The 27,990-nt window shown below is 40.1% G+C and overlaps 1 protein-coding gene across 3 annotated transcripts; it reads right to left on the minus strand.

Moving 5' to 3' along the window:
• Positions 1-368: 368 nt before the first annotated feature.
• On the minus strand, positions 369-27,906 carry ENTREP1 (endosomal transmembrane epsin interactor 1). 3 transcript variants are annotated; one of them, XM_014261409.2, is made up of 11 exons: positions 27,595-27,895; positions 25,092-25,148; positions 15,757-15,867; positions 14,216-14,338; positions 13,307-13,414; positions 13,071-13,189; positions 9,339-9,468; positions 8,704-8,776; positions 4,295-4,441; positions 2,193-2,479; positions 369-1,062 (listed from the first exon to the last, which is right to left on the minus strand). In XM_014261409.2, exons 1-11 carry the CDS (start codon positions 27,874-27,876, stop codon positions 856-858), a joined length of 1,644 nt encoding a protein of 547 aa, XP_014116884.2. In that variant the 5' UTR covers positions 27,877-27,895; the 3' UTR covers positions 369-855. The 3 variants fall into 3 exon arrangements, with proteins under 3 accessions (XP_014116884.2, XP_087910378.1, XP_087910379.1); XM_088054252.1 differs by lacking the exon at positions 15,757-15,867 and having other exon boundaries at positions 27,595-27,906; XM_088054253.1 differs by lacking the exons at positions 25,092-25,148; positions 27,595-27,895 and adding an exon at positions 19,619-19,710.
• Between the last annotated feature and the right edge of the window lie 84 nt (positions 27,907-27,990).

Raw genomic sequence — 27,990 nt, forward strand, 5'->3', positions numbered from 1 at the left:
GTGAACAGCCCTTTGGTTTGACAGTAGGAGTGATGAATAGAGTTGTTCTCTAAGAAAATTTTTAATTACTTGAAATGACCTAAACGGGGTAAAATGGATGGGATCTACATAACTTGTGCACTGCTTGATCCTGCACAGTCTGGGCTTCCCAGCACCTGGAAGAATATAAAATCAACTATAGTAGATTCTTCATTCGTAGCACCCGCTGTAATAAACAGCATTTCAAATGAGACTATACAGAGAGTGCCTTTCTTCCCGGGACAGTAACAAGGCAGTACCATTTACTGCAGAACAGCTGTGCTTTTGGGTGTTGTTCCATCATTAACTGAGAAGTTCACTGAGCCAAAAAATGTCTTCAGGACATTTTTTATTTTTAGTAAAGTTTGCACTTCAACAACTTTCTTTTGTAAAGAATAACTTCAGAATTCTGTACACCATTTTTTTTACTAACGTAGTTTGTATCTGAAGGGCTCCATTTGATGACTGGAGATTTTAATTTAAACCAAAGTACCAAAAATGTGCCAATTTCTTCAATACTGCTTTTGACAGCTCCTTCCACAAGGATAATGTATCATCATACCCCACAACTACACGTTACCAAACTTCACAGAGATGCACAGCACTAATGTATCACAAACAGATGAGCTGTAGCTGAGGGCCCACTAAAGGTCAGTTTTCAATCTGCTTAATGGTCTTTGTAGAATGATCTTCCCCTCTGTAGTCTGAGCATAAGAATATTAAAAAAGAAGGCAATTATTGACAAACTCATTCACCCACTTGCCAGAGATATTTTCCTCTGCAGTATGTGTATGTCTGCCAGAGGGACTTCTGCTGAGGAATAACCAAAAACCCAGCTCAAAGTACAGTTTCCCTGACAACACCAATAAGACTATAAGACCGTTCATGTTCTGCTCTTTTGATTCTCCTCTCTGCTGGGTGTTCTCCCTCTGTGGTGAAAGTACTCAGGTCACCACAGCTCTCCAGGTACAGCAATCCAGGATGTAATCTGAGAGGTAACACACTGACTCGCAATGGTGTGGCTTGCTGAGCATGTGTCATCACCTTTATAAAGAAAATAGAAGTTTTAATCAGTTTTGTTTTCAGGCTCTTGTCCCATTAAAATAGTTTTTTGCCCAACTAGGAAGAAGCTAGTTGTAGTGTTGTTTGTTATATTTAAAGAATAATTTAAAAAGCTCTAAAACCCCTAGCCTTTGCCAAGGAGGCATGGGAAAAGCAGTCCTAGCTGGGAAAGGAGTAGGGTAATTTTTTATTTTATTGTTTGTTGAGTTTTTGTTAGGTTGGTTTGGTTTCCCCCTCAAAGGTGCACAGGAAATTTTTCACTCCAACCTATGGCCTGTCTGGTATTGTTTACAAAGAACCTAAATGTTGCTTCCTTGCAGAGGCCACTGAACTGTAATAACCTTCAAGCTTATGTGATAAATTAAATTATTATAAGGAGCCTTTTTCCTTCCTGTTTCTGTCAAAATTGTCAAGGCTTTAGTTGCCTGAAGGCTGCAGTGGGAAATCCCACTTTATTTGCAGAACCTAAATGACACTGATGCATTTTGCATGAGAACCCAAACCAAAACCAGTTGTCATAGCAAATCACTTGTGCCATGCATGAATCAATTAATCTACCCAAAAGGTCTGTAAGTTACCAAAACATTTGTTTGATGAAGCCTGCAGTGTCTGAAACTTCTGGCTAGTCATTCCATCGTATTTTCTATTTTCTGCTTTTAATTTCCTTAGTACTAGGTCTTATTTTTATTCTGGGAGCCAATCACAAAAAAGTTGCTTCTGATGGGTTTACATAAAAATTTCCTTGTCAGCCTCCATTCCTTCTGGTTTGCAATAGCAAATGGTTATTTATAACATTTTCTCCCTCTCCCCTGCCACACTCAGTATAAAATGCTGTCATGTTATTTACATTTCATGACTCCTCAGAAGAAGACTGACTCAGTTTTTAAATACACACATACTCTGGCTTGTGGCTGACAGAGCAATAAATGTCACAGCCTCTCACACATCCCCTACATGAAAGTAAAGTCCTGAAGGAAGCCAGTTTGGTCCAAAAACTGACACACAGACTGGCAGATGTAAACCTATACTTCCAAACCAGGGGCAGTGGTTTTCCACTGATAAATACAAGTAATACTGGTTTTTCACGTGATAAATACAAGTAATAAAACTACCTGCTCAAGGAAAGTGGCACTGGTGACAGCTTCTGCCATATATTTCTCATCTGATTTTAAAACAGATTTGATATTTTCCACCACGTCATATATGTCTGGGCTCATGCTGCTGGAGGACTGCTCAAGGATCCTTGCCACACGCTGTTTAGTCTCCATAAAAGATTTATAGTCTATCAGAGATTGGGGTCTTCCCCTCAAAGCTCTTGCTCTTGAACTCTTCTGCAAGGTGATATCGTTAAGTGGATTTACATCATTGAGTGCTGCAGTTTCACAGTTGAGAACTGTCCCTGAAGACAAAGATGACACAAAGCAAACAAACCACATAGTTCATGGTATTCCCAGAGATTCCTCTCCTGATTCAAAGAGGATGCAGTGCATCATTTAACCTTGTAAAACCTAACAGTCTGGCATGGTCAGGGTGGTATGGAAGGCTGCCTCTATTGGATTTACACAAAATGCCTGTAAAATAGGCATACATAACTATGATTCAGTGCATATTACATGTCAAAGGCTCTGGAGGGACTCTTCCCCTTCAGAAAGCTCTGTCATTTTCTGTACATTGGTTCCTTTTTCTTGTTTCTGATCTGAAGAGATCTGAAATGCATGTTGAATGTCAATGTAAACAAAAAGGTAGAAGGCTTTTATGACCTCTTCTAAACTCTTGATAACTTTTAGTTATTAGCAGTCAAGAGGACAAGAGTCAAGAGGACTGAAAATAACTACCTGTCAAGCTGTAATCTAGTAATACTACAAAGCAGAAATTCAGTGGAAAAAAAAAACCAAAAACAAACCAAACCCACACCAGAATGTTCAAAATTACCTTTCAAGGACTAAACAAAGGGCAATACAGAACCAATTTCACTGCCTTTTGTCAAAATAAAAATACACTGCCTTTGGTGTACACAGGTTATCAAATTTTGGCCCCATTAAAAGGAAGGAAAAAACAAAAAAAATCCCAAACCACACCTACAGTTTGTTCAAGAAGTACTTTAAGAAGTTAAGAAGTACTTGTTTCAAGAAGTACTTTTTGGCTTCAGACCAAAAAATGTCAGGAAGAGATCCAAAACTTCCCAGAAAGAAGAGCACTAACTTGAAGTAAATTCCATTGCTGCAGTGAGTTCTTTTTCTATAGCACTCATGATTAACTCAGACCTAACTGCTGAACTGACCTGACCTCAGTAACACTGAGCCTGAAGCTTCCAATGCTTCTGACATGGGGTCTCTGTACATCAGAAACACTCTGCTTTCACAGCTATGAATAGGCTGTGTGTCATGTAACTATTGCTTCAGCAGCAGATTCTCTGGGCTGCTCTGGTGGAACTTGTTAGGAGGACAAGACATAGCACATGATACAGCAGGGCTGTGAAAGCATTCCACAAAAACAGCAAGTGTAATCCAGATAGGCTTGCTCCCAATATCCAAAATAAATGGCTGTTACTAACATGCCCATTGGCACTTACATTTTGAGTGCTGGTATGTGTCAGCAGCTACTGTGGGGATTCCAATATCTTCTAGTAGAAACTGCAAGACCCCTGACTGGTGCATTTTTCAAGACTGGCAGCAGTATGATGGACTGTGTAGTCACATTAGCAGTTTTCCCACAGCAACAGAATTGTATCACTGACACCAAAGCAGTTTCAACAACTCTCCACCATGAGTTGTGTTGAGGTTTTTTTGGGGTTTTGTTTTGTTTTTGTTCTTTTATGACGTGAGGATTGAGAAAAGGGGAGCCAGCTTACAGGCTAATACCAAATCCCCAAGCCAATTTTGCTATAAATTGCTCACATTGACAACTGCGCTTGTAAGATTTTAGGTGTCAGTGCACTGAGGAATCGTGTGTGCTCTCCCTCCTTATTTTCCACGACCCCTCCCAAGACCCCTACCCAGACCTTGCTACAGACCCTGTTCCTGGATATGAAAACCTAAAGAGCAGCAAAACTAAAGAGTTAGGTGAAGAAGGTTTGGCAAACCACTGTTACGTAGGTGCTCTGTTGGGAAACAGTAGCTGATTTCTGCAGGTACTAGGTTCAATGTACAAAACTTTTGAAAAATTTTCTTTTAAAGAACCATTACACAATCATTGACAGAGAAACCCGAGTCACCTTGAGGCAGCTGGCAATGGAGCACAGGGTCACTTTTAGAGTATTTCCACAAGGAATTGAAGGCTCTCCTGTTCACTCCTGCAGACACACAGCTTGCATTTGAAGGGGAAAGGCTCACTCTGCTGGAAGGCTCCTGAATTTCTTCAGCTGAATTATTAGAAACAGAAAAGCAGAAGTAGTCAAAATAAAGCTAATCTGTAGAAGCCATTGTTAGAGACTGATTTTTTTTTCCCCATCCCATCTGCAAATCTGTAGTAACTGGACACAGAGGTCTAGAGGTGCATGTATGTGTACACAGACCCACACTTACTGAACCGTAACTTTGGTCTAAACCCTGTTTAAATGTTTGCAAAAGCCTGTTCCGCCTTATGCAACTGGAGTAGCAAAAGACTACAGTCTAGTACACCCTAGTACAAAAATCACCTTAAACTACCTGATCAGAGAGAAGGAAGCTACAGCTTTATTGGTGAAAAATTAAATCTCACAGAGCCCCAAATCCTCGTGCTTATAATGAGTTGTACCGAATGTGACAGCATATGGTCAGAGAGGTTGGTCAGCTTTTGCAATTTTAGGTATCTTGTAATCAGTCACTACTCCCTAAAAAGGGATCAAAATATTTCCTTAAGTATTTTCCTGGATTCTTGTGATATGCTATATCCTTCCCACTCCTCCTTTTCCCAAGAGTGAAACTATATGCTGCAATGTAATGAACAGGACAGGATGAAGCTGTGTATGTTTCTCACTAAGCTTGGTTCTGTGCCTCCATCTAGTGGCACCTGGTATGTGACAGAAAACAATTTTCTTGATCATTCAGGAGTTAAAAAACTTGTAGTGGGATACCAGGTACCCAACCACAGCCACTCCCCTCTGCAACTGGACAGGTGAGAAAAAATATAATGAAAGGCTCATGATTTGAAATAAGGACAGGGGGACATCACTCATCAATTGCTATCACAGGTAAAACAGATTCAGCTTGGGAATATTAGCTGACTTTATCAAAAAATGAGCAGGATAATGAGGAGTAAAACAGATCTTAGAAACACCTTCCCCCAACCCTCCCCCAGACTTTATCTTCTGTCCTGCAGCGCCTCAGGGATCATGGGTTGTGGTCAGTTCATGACACGTTTCTGCTGCTGTGCAGGGAGAGGAGTCCTTCCTCTGCTGCAGTAGGGGGTCCCTTCCACAGGAGACAGTTCTCCAGGAATCTCTCCAGCTTGACTCCATTCCACAGAGAACAATTCTACATAAAATGCTGCAGTGTGGGTCACTCTTCCATGGGGTCAGTCCTGTTCCAGCATGGGTCCCCCAAAGGGTCACAAGTCCTACCAGGAAACCTGCTCCAGCATGGGCTCCTGACAGCAGCCTGTTCCAGAACAGGCTTCCCATGGGGTCACAGCCTTTTTGCACACACCCACCTGCTCCAGTAGGGGCTTTCCATGGGCTGTGGGTGAACCTCCGCATCCCTGTTACCTCTGTGGCTGCAGCAGCACAGCTGCCTCTCCATGGGCTGCACCACGGGCTGCAGGGGACTTGGCTCCAGCACTTGGAGCACCTCCTACCCCTTTTTCTCCACTGACCCTGGCGTTGGCAGGGCTGTTCCTCTCACGTATTCTCACTTCACTCTTCTCTGGGCACCAATACATCTGCAAAGTAACTTTTTTTCCTTCTTAAATATGTTGTCACAGAGGTGTTACCATAATTTCTAACTGGTGCAGCCTTCTCCAGCAGCAGGTCCCTCTTTGGAACTCTGCCAGACACAGAGGGAGCTTCAAACCTTCCAGCAGCTTCCCCACCACTACCAAAACTTGGCCAGGCAAACCCAATACAAAACCAAATTCATGTAAACAGTCTTTTTTTCAGAACACGGCAAAAATCTAACAGGTATGTGCCAGTGGCAGAAGCATTCAAGAAAATTTAGGTTTGGATGGCATGTGCTTGTTGAACACAGTACTTTATCACCTACACAAATGCAACTTAGAATCTCTAAAGAGAAGAAAGAGTGACACAACCTATATAAAACAGGTGCCAGCCTAGCAAATCAGAAGGTAATGCCCAGTAACAAAATATGGCAGACCAAGAATCATGCAGGATTAAAGAATCCATCACCAATATAAACTTTTCAACACCAGTGGAGCTGTTTTAGCAGTAAGTCCTGGAGGTACAGTGGTGCTGTTACTTTGGAGAAGCTGCTTGGTATTTTTTTTTTAATTCTGAACAGATTAATGAGCGGATTTTGTGATCTTGATCCTTAATAATGTTTCCAAGAGAGAACTGTCTTACAGTGGAGTGTACTGGAAATTCATACACCTGGTTTGTGATGATATAGAGAAGCTACCAAGCACTTCCTGCCACCAGCAAAAGGCTGCATGTCTGCCTACTAGAGTCAGCAGACTGTAGTCCCATTCTGTGTGACAGGAGTGATTATGAAGTCAGTAAAACAATTTTAGCTGGCATAGAGATGCTTAGAGTTCCTCCTGCAGCTGGCAGTCAGGATTCCCCTTCTCTGCTGGCAGAGCAGTGCACAGCTTTAACTTCTATCAGGAGCTATACTCAGTTGATCAGCCCTGATGGTGCCAAGGGAATCACAGCATCATACACAAATGCCCTGGCATGACAGCCTGCCAGTATAAACTGAAAGTTCAAGTTTTATTTATAGATTGCTACACTGCAGCAGCTGAGACAGCCCACAGATTTCCTCTGCCACAATTCCAACATAAGCCCCCATTTTATATTTCCCTCCTGCAGTGGTTTAACCCCAGCAGGCAGCTCAGTCCCTCACAGTCACTCTCACTCTTCCCCAGTGATAAGGAAGAATTCAAAGACAAAAGTGGCAGAACTCATGGGTTGAGATAAGGAGTGAGGTGGGAGAAAAAAAGCTAAGAAACTCAAAGGAAAACAAGTGATACAAAAGCAGTCACTCACTACAGGCTGACTGATGCCCAGCCAGTCCCTGAACAATGACAATACTGGAACACTCCCCCCAAATCACAAATCCAAACCAGCACCATAGGCTGCTATGAAGGAAATTTCACACCTCTTTAAAGACCTCTTTATTTAAAAAAAATACTGGACAAACCAGTTAAGATGATGGAAAAGAGGGTCCACTTTGCCATATGTGCTCAGGTAGGTCTGATTCTTGCAAAGGAAATTTTTAAATACAAATGCCTCAAACAGTGTCTTATCAGAGCCTTTTTTAAAAACAACAAAACAAAACAAAGCAAAGGCTTTCCTGACTGTCCTTCACTGCAAGTGCGTTGTCTATGCTATTTTTTCCTGTTTCCAGTCCTCATAACTTTAAACAAGTCACAATGACTCCTCGTATTTGATAACCTCTTTTTGTTTGAGTTCAGGAAGCTCAGAGAAAGCAAAACAGGAGTTTTACAAGTAAGAAAGCTTTGAGGAAGAAATCTAGAGAAGCTATAGCAAAAGGTTTTCATTTATCACAGCTGGCAAGACACCAGAATCATCCAAGTGCTTACTTTCAGCAGTTTCAGGCAGACTGTGAGAACTTAAGGGGACTTCGACAGACTTGACGTTTGGCTGAAGTATGATTTTACACAAACTCTTTTTTCCCCCTGACTCCACATAATAGGAGGAATTTCAACTGATGAAGTTCAAACCCAAGTGTTTTTTTATAGTTTGATAAATATATTGGCAGAAGAAAGGATACAATCAAATAAAAGATTTGGGGCTTCCCCCCGCCCCAGTTTTTACCCTTTTGTATGAATATTGCAGACAAGACAATCTTGCCATAATGGTCAAGTTCAAATGAAATTTGGAACACATTTTCATGGGCTGTACTGGAAAACCTGGAATTCAATAATGTTTAGACACAAGCATACATTGCAACAAATATTAGGTTAAAAACAACTTGGAGCCATAAGGCATGGTTTTCTAAAACAGTGCAGAGCAAAGCTTGATGTGGTCTCTAAGAGTGGTTTAGCTATCTCCCGTACCAAGATGCAGAAACTATTTAGTAAGTCTTCCAGTTCAGGCTGGAAAATGGAATAATTCCCAGTTTAGCTCCACACAGTACAGCATTATTCTACCCTTTTCCTATTTTTACAAGCAACAAAATGTTAACAGGCACCATCACATACACTAAGCAAATGGAAGCCCTGGAGCTGGACATCATTTCTTGCAACATATGGATATAGTGTCAAAAACTAACTTTTAGGTTACTAAAAAGCAAACATATCCTTCTTTTTGTATCTTGCATGAAAACATGTTCTTATGCTTTTAAATATTTTAAATATTAATCCTGGTTCCCACTGGCCAAAACAATCATGATTCTGTATCTCTGGTTTGCAGTGTGGTGGCTGTCTTTCAAATATAATAATGCTGCTGCTGCATTAAGTTGTATGTGTTGGAAAGAACATTCTAGAACAAACTTTAAAATTACTTGTTACCTTGAGAGGTCTGCCTGTCACTTACTTCCCCTGAATCAACATCTTCCATGCCATTTAGTTGAGGTGCACCTCCCTGGAATAAAATGCAAAAGTTGAAAAATCACAAGTCCCCATCTTTCTCTGGCATTTCCTAAGAACTGCAACATCCACCTTAGAAATGGAACACTTGTAAGAACAAGTGTGCACAGAGACTGTATCGTATGAGTTTAATTCTATGGCAAAATCAAGGCCAGTGAACGTCTAGTGTTCATCACCCAGGTCAGTCATTTTCTGGGAAAAAGCACCTGTCTTTTGAAAACACCAGTGAAAAGGGATGGCCAATGATGACAAAATTTTGACCTAGTCCCTCACAGGAGGAGTGCAGGTACCTAACTGAAGTAAAGCAAGGAGGTCTTTTAGAATAAGCAGTAACAGGTGTGCCCCACATTGCTTTTTGTTCCTTCTCCCATGCCTGGGCAGTTTTCCAACTGGAGAAAACTTTTCAGTTCTAGAGATAAGTAATTAATTAACAGCTTTGGTGAAATTTACATTTGTAATCAAATGTATCCTCCTGACTTACATTTACCATGCCTGAGTGCAACCTCTCCCTTAGAGTGGAAAAAACAAATCAGACATTAAACCCTTGTGGCCCATACCTGCTCAGAGCTTTTTAAGCTGCCCACAGCTTCATAAGGTGGAGGTGGGTCCAGACGGCAGAACACTTCAACACCTTTGATTCGCATTCCATAAATATGGGGCAGAGAAATCACATGAGAGGCAGCTGTGCTGCAATAAATAATACAGAGCAAACCTGTCAGTGTGGCTTTCCAGCTGTAGAAAAACATCATCTGCTATGGAACTCCACCGGTTCTCCAGTGCCAGCTCAGATTTTGGAATCTAAGTCACAGGTACTGGACTCACCAAGATCTGCAAGACATTGTCTCAGAAGATAGCAGGAGTAATTCCCAGTTTAGCTCTTTAGGATGTGCCTCTCCAGTGTGCTCCCCAGAGTTTAAACATCTTTGGGCAGTACTGGGCCTAGGAACCCATTACAGTTTTACTTTAGAGATTCACTTTTGTTACAAAAAATGAAAAGTACAGGCTGTCACTCAAAATGTGACAGCCTAGCTCTGAGTTTTGTGAACCACTCGGTTCTTAATTATAAACTAAATTCAATATACTTCTGACCTGGAGCTTTGTGTTCAGATACAGCTGCACAGAAAAAGCCAAATAAAAACAAAAAGCTGTTTTTGTGATGATGAAAGAATATTATGGTTGATTAATGCACAAAGGCTTGTACAGGGCAAATGCACCTCATGGCTAACCTTACTCCTCAGTTTCCAAAGAGCTCTCTGAAACCTTTAACACAGCAGAAATCCCAATGACCTTTTGCTGCAACATCTTTCTCTTAGGAGGTAGCTCTGAGAAGGAAGAAAACAGAAGAGTGCCCGGAGAAACATTCCTTTTCATAAATATACATTTACATTGCCTCAGGAACACTGTAACAAATTGTGGTGGTCAACAGCAGAGCTGGCAAGAAGACCTTCCTCACATAACCCTCAGATAAGTCTGTGACTCATAGCATCTCAGTTCTTCTCTGTTTTTGTTCTTGGGGTGTTTTTTTAACACTTTAGTTGCTGTTTTGGCACTGAGCAGGAGCCTCAAGCAAAACAGAAACACATATATTGCTCTCTGGACTTTGGTCGGGTTTCATCCACTATCATTAGTGGATGCTACTCTCTACAAAGCAAGTCCCTCCTCCCAGAATTTAGCCTTTCTCTGGACACTGTTAGGAGGGAACAAAGATGACTGACATTTTTTTTCTTGCAAGCTCAGAGGGAAGGGCAGAATGACAGAAATGCCTATGGAAAATTGTTTGCACGGAGAGGAAAAGTTTCAAAATGAGAACCTGGAAGCCCTCTTGTGACTGACTCCTGTGAAGGCAGTGGAGGTAATGCATGGAGAAATCTGAGGAAAGGAAAGCAGATATTTTGACATCCGGCCATTATCTCATTTAGTCTTAAAAATGGGGAAAATAAAATATGTTAAAATAGTTTTTAATTACTTCAAAATCTACTTCAAATGTTCCAAAAGGCTTCAGAATAATTTCGGAATACAATGGAGAGAGATCCTTCATCAACATTACTTCTTCACATTTTCCTAGTATGTTCATGCTGAATTTACATTCAATATAAGCCACAAAGTTACGCATTTTGAACCTTAAGTTTTCCTTTTAAATCTGCCTGATCTGGCCCATCCAGCTCATTCACACCTTGAAAATTAATGCTATGTCCAGCAACTATATTAAAACTTATTATAGAACAGACAACTAGAAAAGCACTGCCTTCAGTCCCTTAGTTATGAAAGTAATTTCCAGTATATACCCAAACAATACTTCAAACTGAACTGAGGTAGATTTTTAGGCCTTGCTGCCCAACATGCATTACCTCTTCCCTTAAGTTTACATGTCTTGTGACACTTTCATAGAATCACAGAATATCCTGAGTTGGAAGGGACCTACAAGGATCAAAGTCCAACTCTTGGCAAACTCCACATTTTGTTTTCCACCTGGAAACTGAGTTCTCACTGTTTATGTTGTGCCAACCCTGAAGAATAATGTAATTACTATTTTTTAATATATTTTTATTTTGTATTTATTTTTTAAGGTATGAAATAACAAGAGTAGAGACAGAAATTGACCAGACATTTGTAGTGCTAGTTTGGTTTTTGCCATTAAATAAGACAAATGTAAAAGCTTCCCATGAACAAGTGAGAAAAACAATTGGCTTTGATAGCTGGGCCTCTGACTTTTTAATTTAAAGGGTGACAGAAGAAGGCCTACACATTCCAAACACGTCTTTGGCATAAATTTTGATGACTGCTGTTTCCCTTTTCAGGGATGTATCTGTCTTGGAGCTTGCAGATGGGGCTCACCTCCCTGGATGTGGCTCCTGTGACACCCTACTTGCACACAAAGGTTTGGGATGCCCGGACCAGGGAGCTCAGCACAGAAAGCCAGGGCACAGGTGCTACACGGAGTTCAGGGTACAGACTGAGAGGAAGAAGTGTGAGGAGGCTAATTGAGAAATGGCCACATCCCATCTCAGCCACTCTTGCAGGATCCAGCCCTGACTGGATGGAGATAATTACTCATCTTCCAAAAACAGAAACAGTGTTACTTTGACTTCTGCCCTGCTGCATAACTTACCCTAAAACAAGTAGCCTTACTTCAGAAAGATGCCATCATCCATTAAATGTTACTATCAACAACAAGTTTTAACATAGTCACAGGCAAGGTGGGTACTCAATTTCAGACCACAGAAGCCTTAAATACCGTACAGCAGCACACCTGTGCCAAAGGAAAAAAAAAAAAAAAAAAAAAAGGAAAAAAAGAAATCCTGCTGCTGGGAAAGAGATAACCATCTAGAATGACATGCTAGACAAAGAACAACAGGTCCATTTTAAAGCAGCGGAACTCTGAAAAGCATGTTTAGATAAATAATTATTCTTCCAAAGAGATCATTACACGTTTCATTCTGTTCTCATAAGCAGCTTGAACCAAAACTTACATAGAGGTTTTAAGTAATATTTTTAATTCAACTCCAGTCTCTGGTCTTTCAGAGGACCTGTTCATTCTAAATCCTGTTGTTGTGCCATTTTACCATTTTCTAGACCATCCCACAATCTGTAATTACCTCTGCCAGGAACACAGTCTTAAAAGTCATGCATGCTATTCCTGATGAAACAGCGAAATAAACTAAACATTCCTGCACACTGCAAAAAGGAGGAATTTTAAACAAGAGTCATACAGTCTGCTTGAGCATCACAATACTTTATGTATAAATATTGTATATTCAGAACAGAATAACGCAGCCCCACCTGAGTCATAAACTAGTAAAGCCAACCTGAAAGTTACTTTTAAGAGCAACTACCTGCAGGGTAAGGGATTACCTTTCCAGGTACTGCAGTCAAAACACACCCTTCAGTCATCTCTAACAGCCCAAGAAGGAGAATAAGAATGACTCTGGGAGGAAGATCCGTGGGGGAATACCACTCAGGGTCTCTGGCTTACCAAGTGATTGTGTCTGGCTTCCCATTGCCGCCCTCACCTGCTCTTGACAGCATCGTGTAAGTTTTCAGCTGTTTTGAGCACTAATATTTCTCTCACCCAGAAATAGTTCCTAGAGAATCTAAACTCAAACTCACAAAATTTTACTCCCTTGCCCACATTGTATTTATGCTGTCTCCAAATTAATAGGTTCTTTTTTTTTTTTTTTAACCCTCCTAAAATCACAAACCTTTTCACCAGAGAAAATAGTCTTAAAAAAAAAAGATTAGGCCATGTCTTGAAGTACAGTAAAAGAAAGGAAGAGAGTGTACAGTTTTACCTGTGACTTGTTCGTGGGGCACAAGAATTAAAAGTTGCAAAATAGGAGGGAGGTGGGACAGGTGGGACAAAATCATCAGGATCCAAATCATAATCTTCGTCTTCAACCTCAGATTCACCCTGATCAAACAAATTTCTGTTAAAATCCTTCTGAGCTATAAATATTGCTGAACAGTATAATCTATTAATACTGCTTGTACCAGTCTTTATGGCAGACAATGCCTTGTGCTCACTTACTGTGCAGGATCTTCTTGATGCAAGTATCTGCAAGTAATGCAGGGCAGACGCTATGAAGCAAACTGTAGCGGCGAGAGCATTCAGGGCACTAAGAGCTAAGAGAGCTTTCTGAAGAACATGAAGATCATTGAAATGAAACTATTAAATCATGGTATTTGTAAATGTCAAAATAATAATAATAATAATAATAATAATAATAATAATAATAATAATAATAATAATAATGATAGTGCTACAAAATAAAAACAAATACAGAGGAGATTACCATGGCAATTACTTCTAAGAAATGTATGGGATGAAGTCTTCGGCACAATCTCCAAGACTAGAGTAATTTGCAAAAACCTGTTTTACACTATTTATTGTCCTGACAGAAAGATCCAGAAGGTTTAATACAGCTCAGATATGATTTATCCATCTATTAATCCAAGAATTATAACCTTCCTCATAACTTTGCAGTGGGAACTCTAGATTCAAGATGATCCCCATTAAAGAAACATCAAAGCTTTTTGATATTTGAAGATGGTGTTGGTTGTGACTTTGATTTGAGCAGCTTGTAAGCCACAAAAGGCTGAGAAGTGCAAAAGACTAACAAAGGCATCAAATAATTAGCTAAAATTTAGGTCTTATTCACCCTTGTAATCTTGTCAGGATTCAACTGCAGTTTTGGTTGCACTAAACACAAAAAAACAAGCAAGAAATGCTTATTGGCTCAGCAATGCACTGGTCAAAACCCAGACATTAAAAAATCCCCCCACGTTACAGAACTATGAAGAGCTTCTGACCAGTGTGGAAGACCAGAAAAATAAAAGAGTTTTTCCCAGTAAACACAGCAATCACTTCAGCACTGCACTGCTGCACAAGCATGGGCATTATAAAGGCAGTGCTGCTGCTGCTGTGTGTGCAGGGTACCTTGAGAAGAAGGTGAGCAGCACCACATGACTTCACATGGTATAGCTTCAGTACAGCCTCTACTTCTGTGCATGCACTGGGATGAGGTTCTTCACAGCATAAACAGGTCTTGTTTTCATCCATCTTGAAGAAACAAAACTCTACTTTTTAAATTATTTTATGCAATATTTTTACCTGCATAATATAGAACCTATGTCTTAAACTAAACCCATGGCCACAAAGCAGACTGGAAATACAGGGTCATATAATTGAACAGTTTGGTATCTCAGTGATTCCTACATTATAAAGCTGTACTATGTATTTCTTATTTGAGAGAAAGCATGGGTAATGCATTAACACATTTAGACACAACTTAGTTGTAAGCAAAGCTGCACTGATTACTAAGCAATTTTATTAGCTATGCTCTTTCCAATGCATAATAGCCTAGAAATTATTTCTCTGATTGTTGTGGAAACCACTCTATATGAACTGTACACATTTTCTATGGTTCAGGAATACATCTTGCATTTCTATGGGTGGAATGAAGCCCACAACTATAATTTCAACCCAGTCAAATCATTAGTAGCCATATCTGTAGTTCACTGTTGTTAGTAACTTTCACGTTCAAATTAATCTTATCATCTTACTTTTCAAAGTAGAAATTCAAAGTCTCCATATTTAGGAATAATTGTGTATTTAGCTTTCAAATTCTAGAGTCACAATGTTGACATTCTTCCACCTACAGAAGCCACCCTACAAAATAATTAATGACTTCAGGAATGTGTTTTTGCTGTATCCATACTTCCAACTATAGACAGGTCAGAAACTCCTGCAACATTTGACCACCTCATCTGGAATATCATTAATTCTCATTGTGGCTTTGGTACAGTGATACTGGGTGACTACAGATTGCCAAGTGTTTATAATCTTGGACTCTCACTACAATACACCTACTGGCATGTCAAGGAACCAACAATAGCTTTCTTGAAAGAGTAAATGAATGAAAATAGATATTCAAAGATCTTTCCATTAAACCACAAAGTCCTTCAAGCTTTTACACACAATTATCTTCATCACCAAGTGACCCTGTATTGTATCCTTATATTTCAATTATTCCACAGTTTCGAGTTCATAAACAGTGATTCTTCTATTTCTCATGACAACCACTTGAGAAAAATCTTTTGCATTCTGCCCTGCCTTGTACAGATTGCATCTTCTTCAAGTAGAAGTCTTCTGAAAAGCTAGTATGATTTGATCTACCTTGGTTTTTAGCTCACAGGTTCTGCTGTAAGGAATCACACAATGGTCCCCACCAGGTGAGGCAAAAGAGGAAAACAATCCCACCAAGAGATTATAACAGACTGAACATTTTGTGGGTAGCTCACCATTACGCACATTCAGGCTTTTTTCAACAGTTAATTTTTTTTACATTACTACAAAAATTCTTTATGCCAGTTCTTAAATTACTTGCAACTCTACATCAGGACGTTTTGTGATCTTAGCACAGCAAGCTAATATGCCATAATGAGAAGAAATCAGTGTAAATCAGTATGTGTGCTCACCAAATCACACCTGGGTACCCCAGACACAAACTGAATGCCTTCACATCCTAGTATTAATCCAATCACGTTCAGCATGACACTGATCATAGACAGCAGAACAAACAGGTTAACCTGGAACATCAAAACAAAATTAAGTGCACAGGAACCCAACTCAAGGAACCTATCACAGAGCAAATCCCACACACAAACTGAAGCTGGGAATGACTCTGTTTTTTCAAAACTGACCATTATTTCAGTGCCTGAGGTGTCTTAACCTATTCCCAAAATTCTTTCTCTTCCCTCTCCTTATTCTGCACTAGTTATGCAGAAATAAAATATATGCAACTATTGAAAATATCAGTAGTAATAGCACAAGCAATTAAAAGCTTTGCTGGAGTGCAAAGTATGATCTGCAAGTCGCCCAACTTCTGCTGTATGTCGTACTCTTCCACCAAGTTTAGCTCTCAATAAATTCAGAAAATACAGAAAACTGAAGAGGGAGAAACATCTTAAGCCAACATTCACTCTGAACATTTCCAGAATTATTTTGCAGCACAAATAAATGAAAAATATTTGTCCCAGTACAGTGAGGATTGAAACACTTAAGATACTTCAGTCACATGATTTTATTTCCTCCTGGCTACTAAAACCAGAATATTCATAAATCAGACAATACTTTCAGATTTATAAACCACCTGAAATTGAGCAATGGCAAGAGTAATAAATACATTAAAAAAGGGCAAGCAGAAGCAGCGGACAAAACGATGTCTTGCTTTCACATATTCCCTTACAATCTGTGTTTACATGACTTTGGATATGGATTTTGAATATATGAAAGAACCATCCTTGTCCCTATTCATACAGGCAAAACTATTCTGTACTTCAAGAGAAAGTAGTATGGGTAAGACTACTACTTTAGAGACAAATAAAAATAAGATGCCTCCTTTAAGCATTCAGTCCTACAAAACAAGTATCAGATTCTTAATGTTCTAAAGCATTCTTTTCAATAACAATCTGCTCATTCAGGTCTCTTTGTATCAAAATGGTCCAAATTAAAAAATCAGGACATGAAAAGAAGCAGAGGAAGAGAAGGACATTATGAAGGATGCGAGTTCAGTTCTGCTCCAGACAGTTTTACAGGAGATCCAGCAACAAGGACTTCCTAAACATGCAAAGAGCACCATGGCCTTCTGAATACTTTCAGCTGAAGTACCATGGTTAGCTACCTGGAATCTGAAGCAGAAAAAGGTAACAGCTGTTGCACAAATTATGTTCCCATTTTCTGAGGTTCAGGGAAATAATCCCCCATGAATGGACAAGAGCCAAAGAGCATTACTGTGCAAGCTAAATTCTTCAATTACAACATTAGTAGTCATTACTCGTTTGACCATGACATTATCCCATAAGGTAGACTTTAACCCCAAAACCCCAATAACTTGTTTATTAGTAGTTATTAATAAATCTCTGAAGAGGACTGAGACTACTTTGTGTTAGATATACTAAGAACAAAATAATTTATAAATTATTAAGAGAAAGAGTAATTTGTCTTAGCTTTGTACTAATCACAAAACCACAGAAAATAGGGTTTTAGTTCTAGAAAGCACTCGGAGTGCCATTTGCTTTTCCATACAAACAGAATTTAACAATTTAAAAAAAATTAACTCCCTGCTCAGCATGTAACAGAATCAAACCCATTCCTTATGCTTTTACCTAAATTACCTTAGTTACTTTTCCAGCAAAAAAACTACTTTGAGAAAAAATATTGCTACACACAGGTATTTAATGTAAAGAAAACTTTTCAACTGGGTTCAACATAGGGCACCAACAATTAGGAAATAGCCAGTAAGTGAAATAGAAGCAGTTTGAACATAAAACATCTTTATAGCACAAATCTCATGGAATTTCTTGTCAAGAAAAACAAGAGGTGTATTTGTCCTTTTTCAACTGATGAATAAATGGGAAAAATTTACCTGGCCAAAGTAAAGAAAGATTTTTTAAAAACCAAAAAGAACTAGTAAACTCACATTTAAGTTGTCTCCTTAGGTACAGAAGCTGCAATAGAAACAATTCCATCTACAGCTATACAAAAAAGTTACAGTTAAAATCCAGACTTCCAATCCAAAATTTTGAAAAACAAAAAAATCATTAATATTTTTCTAAAGAAGTGTCAGAAATCAAAGAACAAAGAGGAAGAGAAGGAGTATTATCATAAATATGTGAAAGGATGATAATTTCTGCATTTATGTTCTAATAAATTCTACGAGGAGCAAGTATAATCTTGATCTGTTTTTTGTATGTATAGTGTATTTTTGATTGAGTAAAATCCTGCCAAATGATCAGAAGATAAAAAATATTCCTCTACATACAATCTAAAACACTACCATGATCTGAACCATAACCACAAATTCTCTGACACACATCCGACAGTGGACAAGATGTTGTACTTAACTGTCAAGATAAAAAGATCTTTGTTCTTTTTTCTCCATCACTGGTGAGAATTTTTACACAATCACTAAGATCGGAAGGGACCTCTTGAGACCATCTAAATCTCATCTTTCGCTCAAGCCGGTATCACAACAAGGGAGCTGGAACCATAAGATGCCTTCTAACCCAGACCATTCTATGATTTTATGACCTACAGCAAACTGTTGAATATAGTGTCCAGTTAGTTTTGACTATCTCTACAGGTAACCTACACCAGTTTTTGATCATCATAACATTAAAAAGTTGTCTTCTATGTTCGGATGGAATTTCCTATTTTCTCAGTTCTGCTCACACCCTCTTGTCCTGGCAGTGAGCACTACTGAAAAAGGTCCAGCTCCCTAATCTTCATTCCCTCCCATCAGCTATTTAGATATGCAGGAGATTCCCACTGAGCCTCCTCCTCTCCAGGCTGAACTGCCACAGCTTTCACACCTCTCCAGGTGTGGGAAGGATCACATCTCTTGACCTATTGGCAAGTCTCTGCCTAATCCAGCCCAGGACACCACTAGTCCTCTTTGCCACAAGAGCACTTTGCTGTCTCATGGGCAGCCTGTTGTCCACCAGGATCCCCAGGTTTTTCTCTGCAGAGCTGCTTTCCACCAGGTTGCTCCCTTCTGTGTAATAGGATAACTTCCCTGTGCAAGTATGACTTTGCATTCCCCATTGTTGGATTTCAAGAGATTCCTCTCAGTGTACTCTTCAGCCTGTCCAGGTCCTTCTGAATGGCAATATTTAGCATATCAGCCATTCCTCTCAGTTTGGCATCGCCTGTGCTGAGAGTCACTCAGATCCACTGTGCAGAGCACTTGCTTCAGTAGCACTGGCCCCTCAGTTTCCACCCCTCAGACTCACCTCTGGCCCTTGGCAAGCTTGGCTATCACCACTGATCCCAACCCTCTGTGCCCAGTTATTCAGTCACTCACTGTCCAATCTCACAGGTATTCTGTCAGCTTATTTTGTTACTTATATCCTCCTGCAGATGCAAATTTAAACATCTTCTCTACTCTTCTGCAAGTAAAAACAGGGGTTATACTTAATCCCAGTCACAGAAGATCCTACCCAGAGGAGAGAAGTACTTCTCATTTTAGATAAAAACAGAGAAAGGCAAACATGGTATTTCAAAAATTAAACAGATGTAACTGGTTTTGACTGCAGTTATAAAAATGGAAACAACTCAAATTATGGCCTTAGTTTGGCTCAGAGCTTCATCTTCAGAGCATTAGATACACATGGACTGTGAACAGCTGCAGAAAGCCGTGAGGAAGCTTCATATGAATTAAACTATACAAAATTTATCTACTTATATTTGCTACTGTCCTGAATGTATGAACTCTTTCAAGTAGAAAAGTATCATTATGCCTTTCAAGGAAAGAATAAATATGCATAGTAAAGCACTGACACTGTCTTTCATTCTGCACAGGAAAGCTCCTTGTTGTCCTGCTGCTGCTGCCATTGAAGCAAGTATCTAATTCAAGAGAGGAACTGCTTTCACTTGAATATGCACATGCAGGACTGATGCCCAAGCAGACACTTAAATGAAAGAAAAAACAGTTGTTTCAAAATCAGCAACTCTTATATCCATTTACAACCTACATATATTCTTTATAAACATCCTGTAGAAAAGAGTATGTCCATTTATTAATTGTCCATAGGCACAGCAGCAATAGCTATAATTAAAACTCACATGACCTTATAAGATTTCAGTCAGTTGTGAGAGCTACTTATTCTACCATACAAAGACCCACAACACAACTGCCAACAAAGGAAAGCCCTGCAAGAAGAGACAAATGAATTAATTTAATTAAAAAGTCACATATTTCAAATGCAGCACTAAAACACCCCATGTATGAGAGAAAAGCTTTTCCAGCATAAAAACAGCTATAAGCTTCTAATGGCTTTTCATACTCTCACTTTTAAAAGTCTATTTCTATTTGCTTATACTGACTTTAAAACCTTTGCATAATTACTGTTTATTGGCTTAATGCTGCAGTCTGGAGTGTAAGCAAAGAGGTTAACACTGAGCTATTTTACTTCTAAAATCAAGGGAAAAAAGATACTACTACAGTAATTCTCACAAGTAAAATGACTGCTTGTCATAAAACACATGCCTAGGGAGAAAGTGTTTCAGGGCTAGGGACAGGATACAGAGCTTCTGTTCACAGTTCACTGCTACTAGCAGGCCTAAAGTTTAAGAACATTACTGGAATGAGTTATCTTGATCTATACATTAAATTTTAGTTAAATTCATGAAAATCTGTCAAGGTGCAGATATCATAGCAGAAGTCAGCCCTAAGAAATCTTTATTTAAGTTTTCTCAAACATATTTTTCTTTGGATAAAAATTTTCAATTAAATACATGGTTTACCACAAATATATTCTTCAAAAATTTCTAGGTCATAAATAAAGGCCAACTTCTACAAACTTTTCTGTTTTCAAAGTAAGATCTGTAAATATTTGTCATAAACCAAAAATATTAACATGTTTAAATTAAAAGTGTTTCAAGTAAAAATTTCAAATCATTTTGTGACCACCCTGTAAAACATGAGAAGAATCCAGACTGAATGACCCATGCTGCACATGCAACTCTGCTTTGTCTGTCAAGCCCCCCAGAGCTTTACATGAAAACAATGACACGTATGAACACAAAAGCTGCCACACAAGCAAATAACAGAAGCATGCAGTACTTGATGTAGCCAAAAGCTGGAGTCACATTCAAGACAGAGTCAGCCTGCATGTGTTCTGTTGACTTCTTGATCCCGTGCATTTCGCAGGTACCAAACTGCTCCCCAGTACTTGCAGCTGCAGCAGCTCAACTCTGCACAGCACAATAGGCTGATGTCTTGTTGGATGCTAGCACTCCTTTCCTTTTCATCTGATCACAGCTAAGTCTCCTCTTTAGCAGCAGAACACAAGCAACAAGCAGACACGAAAGAGATGCTTAACTTGAAGTCTTAGACTCAGTCAGTGAAAAAAAACCCAAAACCAGAAACAAACATAATCAGAGGATCACCTAAAAAGCACTCTATAGGATTGCAACTAATTTATGTGCAACTGAAAGGAAAGGATACTTCACTAGCTAAGGGCTTCTGCATCTAGCAAAGCATGTACAGCTCCTGGAAACTCCTGGGAATGCAACATAAACTCAAATTAGTCCAATCAGGCATACAAGGGCAGAGGCTATAACAGCAAGCATCACCTGTGAAAGACATGAGCTGCCCTTAAAACATTCACAATCAAACTAACAATGATGTACTTTCTGAAATAATTTAGGTTCCTTCCAGTAAAACTAAGATTTAAAACTGTGTGAAAAGGAGAAGCTTAGCAGCAGAAAGGAAGGAACCAGATTCTTCTATGCATGAAAGGTAACACTGAGCCCAGAATGGTTCAGAGCCAATATCCAAGTGACTTCGAGGGGTAGGTGGTGGCAGTGGTGAGTTCCCCTTTCCCCATTAATACATTTGGACAGTCCTAAAGAAGAAACACAGGATTGTTAATATATCCGAGATCATTGAGTCCAGTGTTAACTCAGCATTTCCTCAAAGAAAAATCAGCTTCAAAGCACAAGCATTACAAGCTGACTTCCAAAACTGATTGACAAGATATCCAGGACAGAAATTTCTCAAACATGTAAAACCAAGGAAGGATTTCAGAACCCAGACTTTCTCAGCAGCTTTACTGCTCAAGACTAGGCCTCCCTTGCATAAATGTCCTTCAAAAGATATGACCATAGCTTGATTTTGCCTTGTAGTACCCTGTCTCTCAGATATAATACTTATCTGGCATCATCCCACACTTAATACAGCTGTAAAACAGTGCAGGTGGCAAAACCCAAATAACAACTCTCCATTTTATTTACTAAAAGGTCTTATCACAGCCATCCCTCTTCATGGCTGTTTTTTCACAGATGGTGTTACTAAAGGTCCAATGTATCTGTAGCCAATGTGTTTCCATTCCTTTCTCCCCTCCAAGTGAAAACATGAGTGGCTGAAACACCACAGCCCATCCCCAGCTCCTTTCTCACAGCATTGCAGCCTTGTGCTTACTGCAAGCATCAGCAGCACCAGAATCTTGCTGTCACAGAAAAAAAACTGAGTCTGGGTATTTTCCTCCATGACCAAGGCCTTGGACAGAAGTGGCAGTCATAACAGCCTGACTCTTCACAAAAACCCAAACACAGATAGTGAGAAACCATCACGGGGAGTGCTAAGGCCATACATGAGGAATTAAAAGGGGAGGACAGTCACAACTGACAAAAGGATATGAATTTTAGTTCTGAACAAGTTTTTTAGTTTTGCTTATGAATGCCATAATTCCAAGCCACTACTGTGTAATGATTCTCACTGATGAGACATTTAGGAAGCTTGCTTTTATAATTCATGTAATTGTGCACTCTTCATAACTCCCTAGACAAAAAGGTTCAAGTTACTAGGGGGTAGACACAATAGACATTTAGCCCAAATATGCTCACAGAAACCAACAATCCATCCTTGAAAGACTGTAGATAGTTTAAGGTATTATTTCCTTACCCTCAAGAAGAGTTTAATGTTTATTTGTGTTTTTATTTTTCCACGTAGAATAGAATATTTCAGTTGGAAGGGACCTAAAACAATCATTTAGTTCAACTGCCTGATCACTTCAGAGCTCACCAAAAATCAAAGCCCAGTATCAAGTGCATTGTCCAAATGCCTCTTGAACACTGACAGCTTAAGGCATCAATCACATCTCTAGGAGCCTGTTCCAGGTTTTCACTGCTTTTTTAGCAGAAATGCTTCCCAATGTCATGGCTGAGCTAATTTGGCTATCAAAAATCAGACCTCTATAGAACACACATATAAATAAGAAAAAAACCCAAACGGTTTTTTATAGAATCACATAATCACAGAACAGAATAATTGTGGCTATTAGAGAGCTGAGGAAGATTCCTCTGTAATCTCCTGCTCAAAGGCAGGGTCAGCTATGAAATCATGGCAGGCTGCTCAGAGCTTTTATCAATTTCACATCAGAAACTTTCCCATCTGCTGTGCAATATCCCAGGGCAATCTCCTTCAGCATGTGGCCATCCTAAAGATCATTCGAAATAAAAGAAGGGATCAAGAAGAGTTTGTACTTTCAATTTAAGTAAAATAAGGAAAGGAAGATCAGTTTTGTACAAAGGAGAACATTAAAGAGTGAAAGAGCAACAACATTCTATAGAAACAGCCCAGAACACAAAGAATACTGACACAGGAGTGCTGTGCAAGTCTTAGGCAGTTTGAGACTGATGTACATGCTATCATGTACATTTATCTTGATGAAAACATGGCTCTTCTAGATTGGGAGTCTCTAACACCAGACTTCTCTCTGAGAAGAAACAAAATATACAAAACTCCTGAAAAATCTGCCTGTGTTAACCAATGCACACTTCGAAATAACAATGGATGTTGGGTGGTTGACAGCTGGCTGAACATGAACCAGCAGTGTGCCCAGGTGGCCAAGAAGGCCAGTGGCATCCTGGCCTGTGTCAAGAGCAGTGTGGCCAGCAGGATGAGAGCAGTGATCGTGCCCCTGTGCTGGACACTGGGGAGGCCTCACCCCAAGTCTGTGCTCCGTTCTGGCCCCTCACTTTAAAAGGGACATTGAGGGGCTGCAGCCTGTCCAGAGAAGGGCAACAAGGCTCCTGAAAGGACTAAAGAACATCTCTCATGAGGGACAGCTGAGGGAGCTGGGGCTGTTTAGTCTCAAAAAAAGGAGGCTCAGGGGGATCTCATTGCTTTTTACAACACCCCTGAAGGAGGCTGTGGTGAGGTGGGGGCCCATGGCTCCTGTGGTGCCTGCAGCGAGAGGACAAGAGGAAATGGCCTGAAGCTGAGGCAAGGGAGATTCAGATCAGTTACTAGAAAAAGTTTTTTTACTGTTAGGGTAGACATGCATTGGAATGGGATGTGCCAGGGAGGTGGTGGGAGTCACCATCCCTGGAGGTGTTCAAGAGGCATTGGGTGATGTGGTTTAGGGGTTTGGGGCAGTGCTGTGGACAGATGAACTTGATGATCTCAAATCTCTCTTCCAGCCTTGGAGAATCTACAATTCTATGATTCTATCCACAGCTCACACATCTAATCCTTGGTACTCCTCACTGATACCCATGTGGATCCCGAAGGAGTGCTGCAGATAAATGAAACAACTACCTTGGCTCAAAAAAGTCTTCAGAAGAGACAGTAAGGCAAAAAATTACACACAAATAAACAAAAAAAACCCCAAATCAACCAACCAACCAAAAAACTCCCTAAACCCACACACAAAACAAAAGCAACTCTAAAACACTTTTTCAAATCCCAACTCTGAGATATTAAGAGACACACAGCTTCAGATTTCACTTACAGGTGGAAACAGCTTACACACGCTGCACATCAATCTTCTCTCACAGTAATGCCATGTCAACTGTATATGAAATTAGCACTGGAACCTGCTGTAAGGTGTTAAGTTAGCTCTCAAACCCATTGTCAAAAACTAAAACACTACAACTAAGCTAAGATTTAAAACCATCTCCTTTATTTCAGTTTAAGCTGCACTGTCTCGGAGAGCTGTATTACTTATTCTAAGCCAGCACTTTCTTATACATACAAAAATATAAAATGTGTGCTTCAAATAATATTAACAAATCATCCAGACATGGTCCGTTCTTGCTCTTACTGAGGACTTCATCCATGCAGGAAAGAATATGGCCTTTCATGGTCTTTGACTTCTCTTTAAATAATTATGATTCTACAATTTGAAAAGAAAGACTCAATATTTTTTTTTAAAAAAAGGAGAAAGAGGTGATTATTTTTTACCAGTGACTATTAAATTAGGATAATTTTTTAATTATTTCCTTACAGACTTTAATCCATACTTACCAAAAGCATCATCGGTCTCTTCCATGTTGTTAACCCTAAGATTCCACATAAGATTGTCTACAACATCAAAAAACACAGTGTCACCAAGAAGCAAAGAACTGTCCACAAAATGACATTTACACTGTTTTTATTACTGTACTTTGGAACACTACAGCAATGCTGTATCTTTGCAAGATACAAAGATGCACTTAAAGAAGAGAATACCTGTGCTGCTGAGGTTCTTCGCTCCTAAGAGCATCCTGTGAAACAGTAACCAAATTAAATCTGCTAATTTCTTATTTTTTCCTCCCAGAAAACATGTATGGGGACAAGCAGTATGTCAGCAATTCCAACCTCCACATTTGCCTTAAATAACTGCTTTCAACTAAGGGAGTACTTGTTCTCTTAAACGTGGCTAGGCAAATCTAAAAACTGTCCTTTTTATCCCCTCTGCCCATCACTATCTCAGCACTTCATTAATTGCCTTTCTTTCTTCCCTTTTGCTGATTTCTGACCATTTCAGTGAGCTAAAACCTGAAGAATGAACCCTACCAAAATTAATAAAGAGCACCAGCACTACCTTCCTGAAACATTTTGCTATTTAATCAGATGAATGCCAGTATCAGTGCGAGAAAAGAAGTTAAAATAAAAGCACATCCTTCTGCAACAGCAGTTGTTAGAGCAAACTTGCTGAATCACAGAACCGAACTCTATGATTCTTTCTTTACCTTACAGGGCAAAACAATTAAGAAATTATAAATAATTGCTGTAGAACTGAAACAAACAGCATACCTGAATATTCTCTCACAGAAGAATAGGAACTCTATAAAGAAAGGTAAATAAATTTCTCAGCATGTCCCATAGATCAGCAGATATACTTTTAACTCATTGGACTTTGTGACTAAGCCAGTGGACATCAAGATCCTACCCGACAAAAAACCAGGAAGACTGGAACAAGCAGGAAGTCATCCACTAGTATTTTTAATAAATCCCTTCTGTAACTTCATTCACTTGACATGATCATTCTAATCTAGCGTAACATGCATATATGACTTGGCCAAACACCTACTGATATCATCACTGGTGTTGCAAAACCACATACATAACTCTGCAGTTTCATAACAAAGTATTTTTTGAATTCTCTGACTGCAAAATGGACACATGATTTTATAACAAAGCACATCAATACTGATGTATTTTTTTTTTTCCTTAAGGACAACTAATTTATTTCATTGCATCTGTTAAAGGTAAGAAAAGGAAGCTGTTCTCAAAATTTTCCTGACATGCCCCTCACAAGTCAGCATGTTGCATCCATAATGAAGAGAAAACCAAACCAAAAAGCACCCAACCAGACACATCAGTCAGCTTTTGATAGCATCTGCTTTTCCAGGTTGCTTCTGGGCTACGATTTTGACTTATGTTTTTACACCCAAATGGTATTTTGGTAACTTTTCTGAGTGTACTATTGCTTCAGAAATATAATTTAAAAACCCCCAAAAAACCAACACCTTTCTTGATTATTAAAAATACTGAATTTCTCTATTACATGTACAACTTTAAAGCATTTTAAAAGCATAAACATGATACTGTGTACAGAATTCAAAGGAAGTCCATTGGTTACATATATTTAAACTTCTTTTAATCTAGAGTAAGATCACAAAAGAGATACCAAACACAGACATTTGGATGGTCTGGATTTCCCCTCAACTCCCAAGGACTGTGTACTTTCAGGGATGAATACTGCATTATACAGATAAACAGGAACTACTTGATCCCCAAACTACTGCATTGAGAGCTTTTCCATAGGTGCTGAACAACACTGGCAATTTAAGTGAAATGTTTAAAGAGAGGGATAAGCTGATACTGCTCACACAGGCAGCAGGAGCTGAGTGCTCCATACCAGTACACAACTTGCTGATTGCTGGAAGGTCCACAAACTCGAGCCAATCAATGGGACTCTCCTACACTTACTAACTTCTGCTTACTACTGCCTAGCTTCTGCAATACAAACTTCTGTATATATTCTGCATTTATAAAGCTGTGGTTTAAAGCAAGGACCAACAGGAGATGGAGTAATTTCTCTCAGTACTCCTTACAAAACTGTCCTAAGTCCATACTTTTTTTCCCCAGAAATATTGATTTATCTCTACATTATACCTACGAGTAAAGGCACAAAGCAGACATGCAACATCTACTTACACAATGACTTTTGAAAAATACTGTGTCTGATAGGGCAAAAAAAGTCAAGTACTTTTTTTTTTTTTCCACTTCTTTGGGTTTTTTTTTCAAAAATGAGCGCCAGGAAATAAATCCCCTATTTGTTAGTCTCGACGTTTGTTACCCAGCTGGGGTCCTGCGGACATCCTACAAAACTATCAGCGAAAAGCCGCTACCCCGTTAGCCGGAGGGTGTTTCCAAGCGATCGCGGAGGAGCGGGATCACGCATCCCCCGGGACAGCCGACCCCGCAGGTGCCGCTCACGCACGGCCGGACCCCAGCACGGCGTGTCCCGCCCGTCACTTACCGATGAGCCGGCCCAGAGGGCGTTCTTCACCTGCGGGGCGCTGCTCAGCGACAGCACCCCGAAGCTCAGCGCCACCAGGGCGCAGCCCAGGCCGGTCTGCAGCAGCCCCAGCCCGAGCAGCGAGTGGAAGGGCAGCGGGGGGCACGGGCGGCGGCGGGGCGCCGCTCCCGGCCGGAGGGGCGGCAGCGAGAGGCCGGCACCCGTGGTGGACAGCGAGCCCTCCGCCGCCCGGGGCGGCAGGACGAGTCCCTGGAGAGGGCAGCAGGACCCCGGCAGCACCATCGACGGCGACACGGGGCTGCCGACTAGGGTATCGACGGCGGGTGGCGGCGGGGGGCGGCTGGTGTCGGGGCGGCGGCCGGGCCGGGCGGGGCCGCCCCCGCGCCACCCCCCTGG

This window comes from Pseudopodoces humilis, chromosome 4 (genome assembly GCF_049639895.1).
Source record: "Pseudopodoces humilis isolate 2021_Gansu_Grassland_sample_001 chromosome 4, ASM4963989v1, whole genome shotgun sequence".
Taxonomy (NCBI): Eukaryota; Metazoa; Chordata; class Aves; order Passeriformes; family Paridae; genus Pseudopodoces; species Pseudopodoces humilis.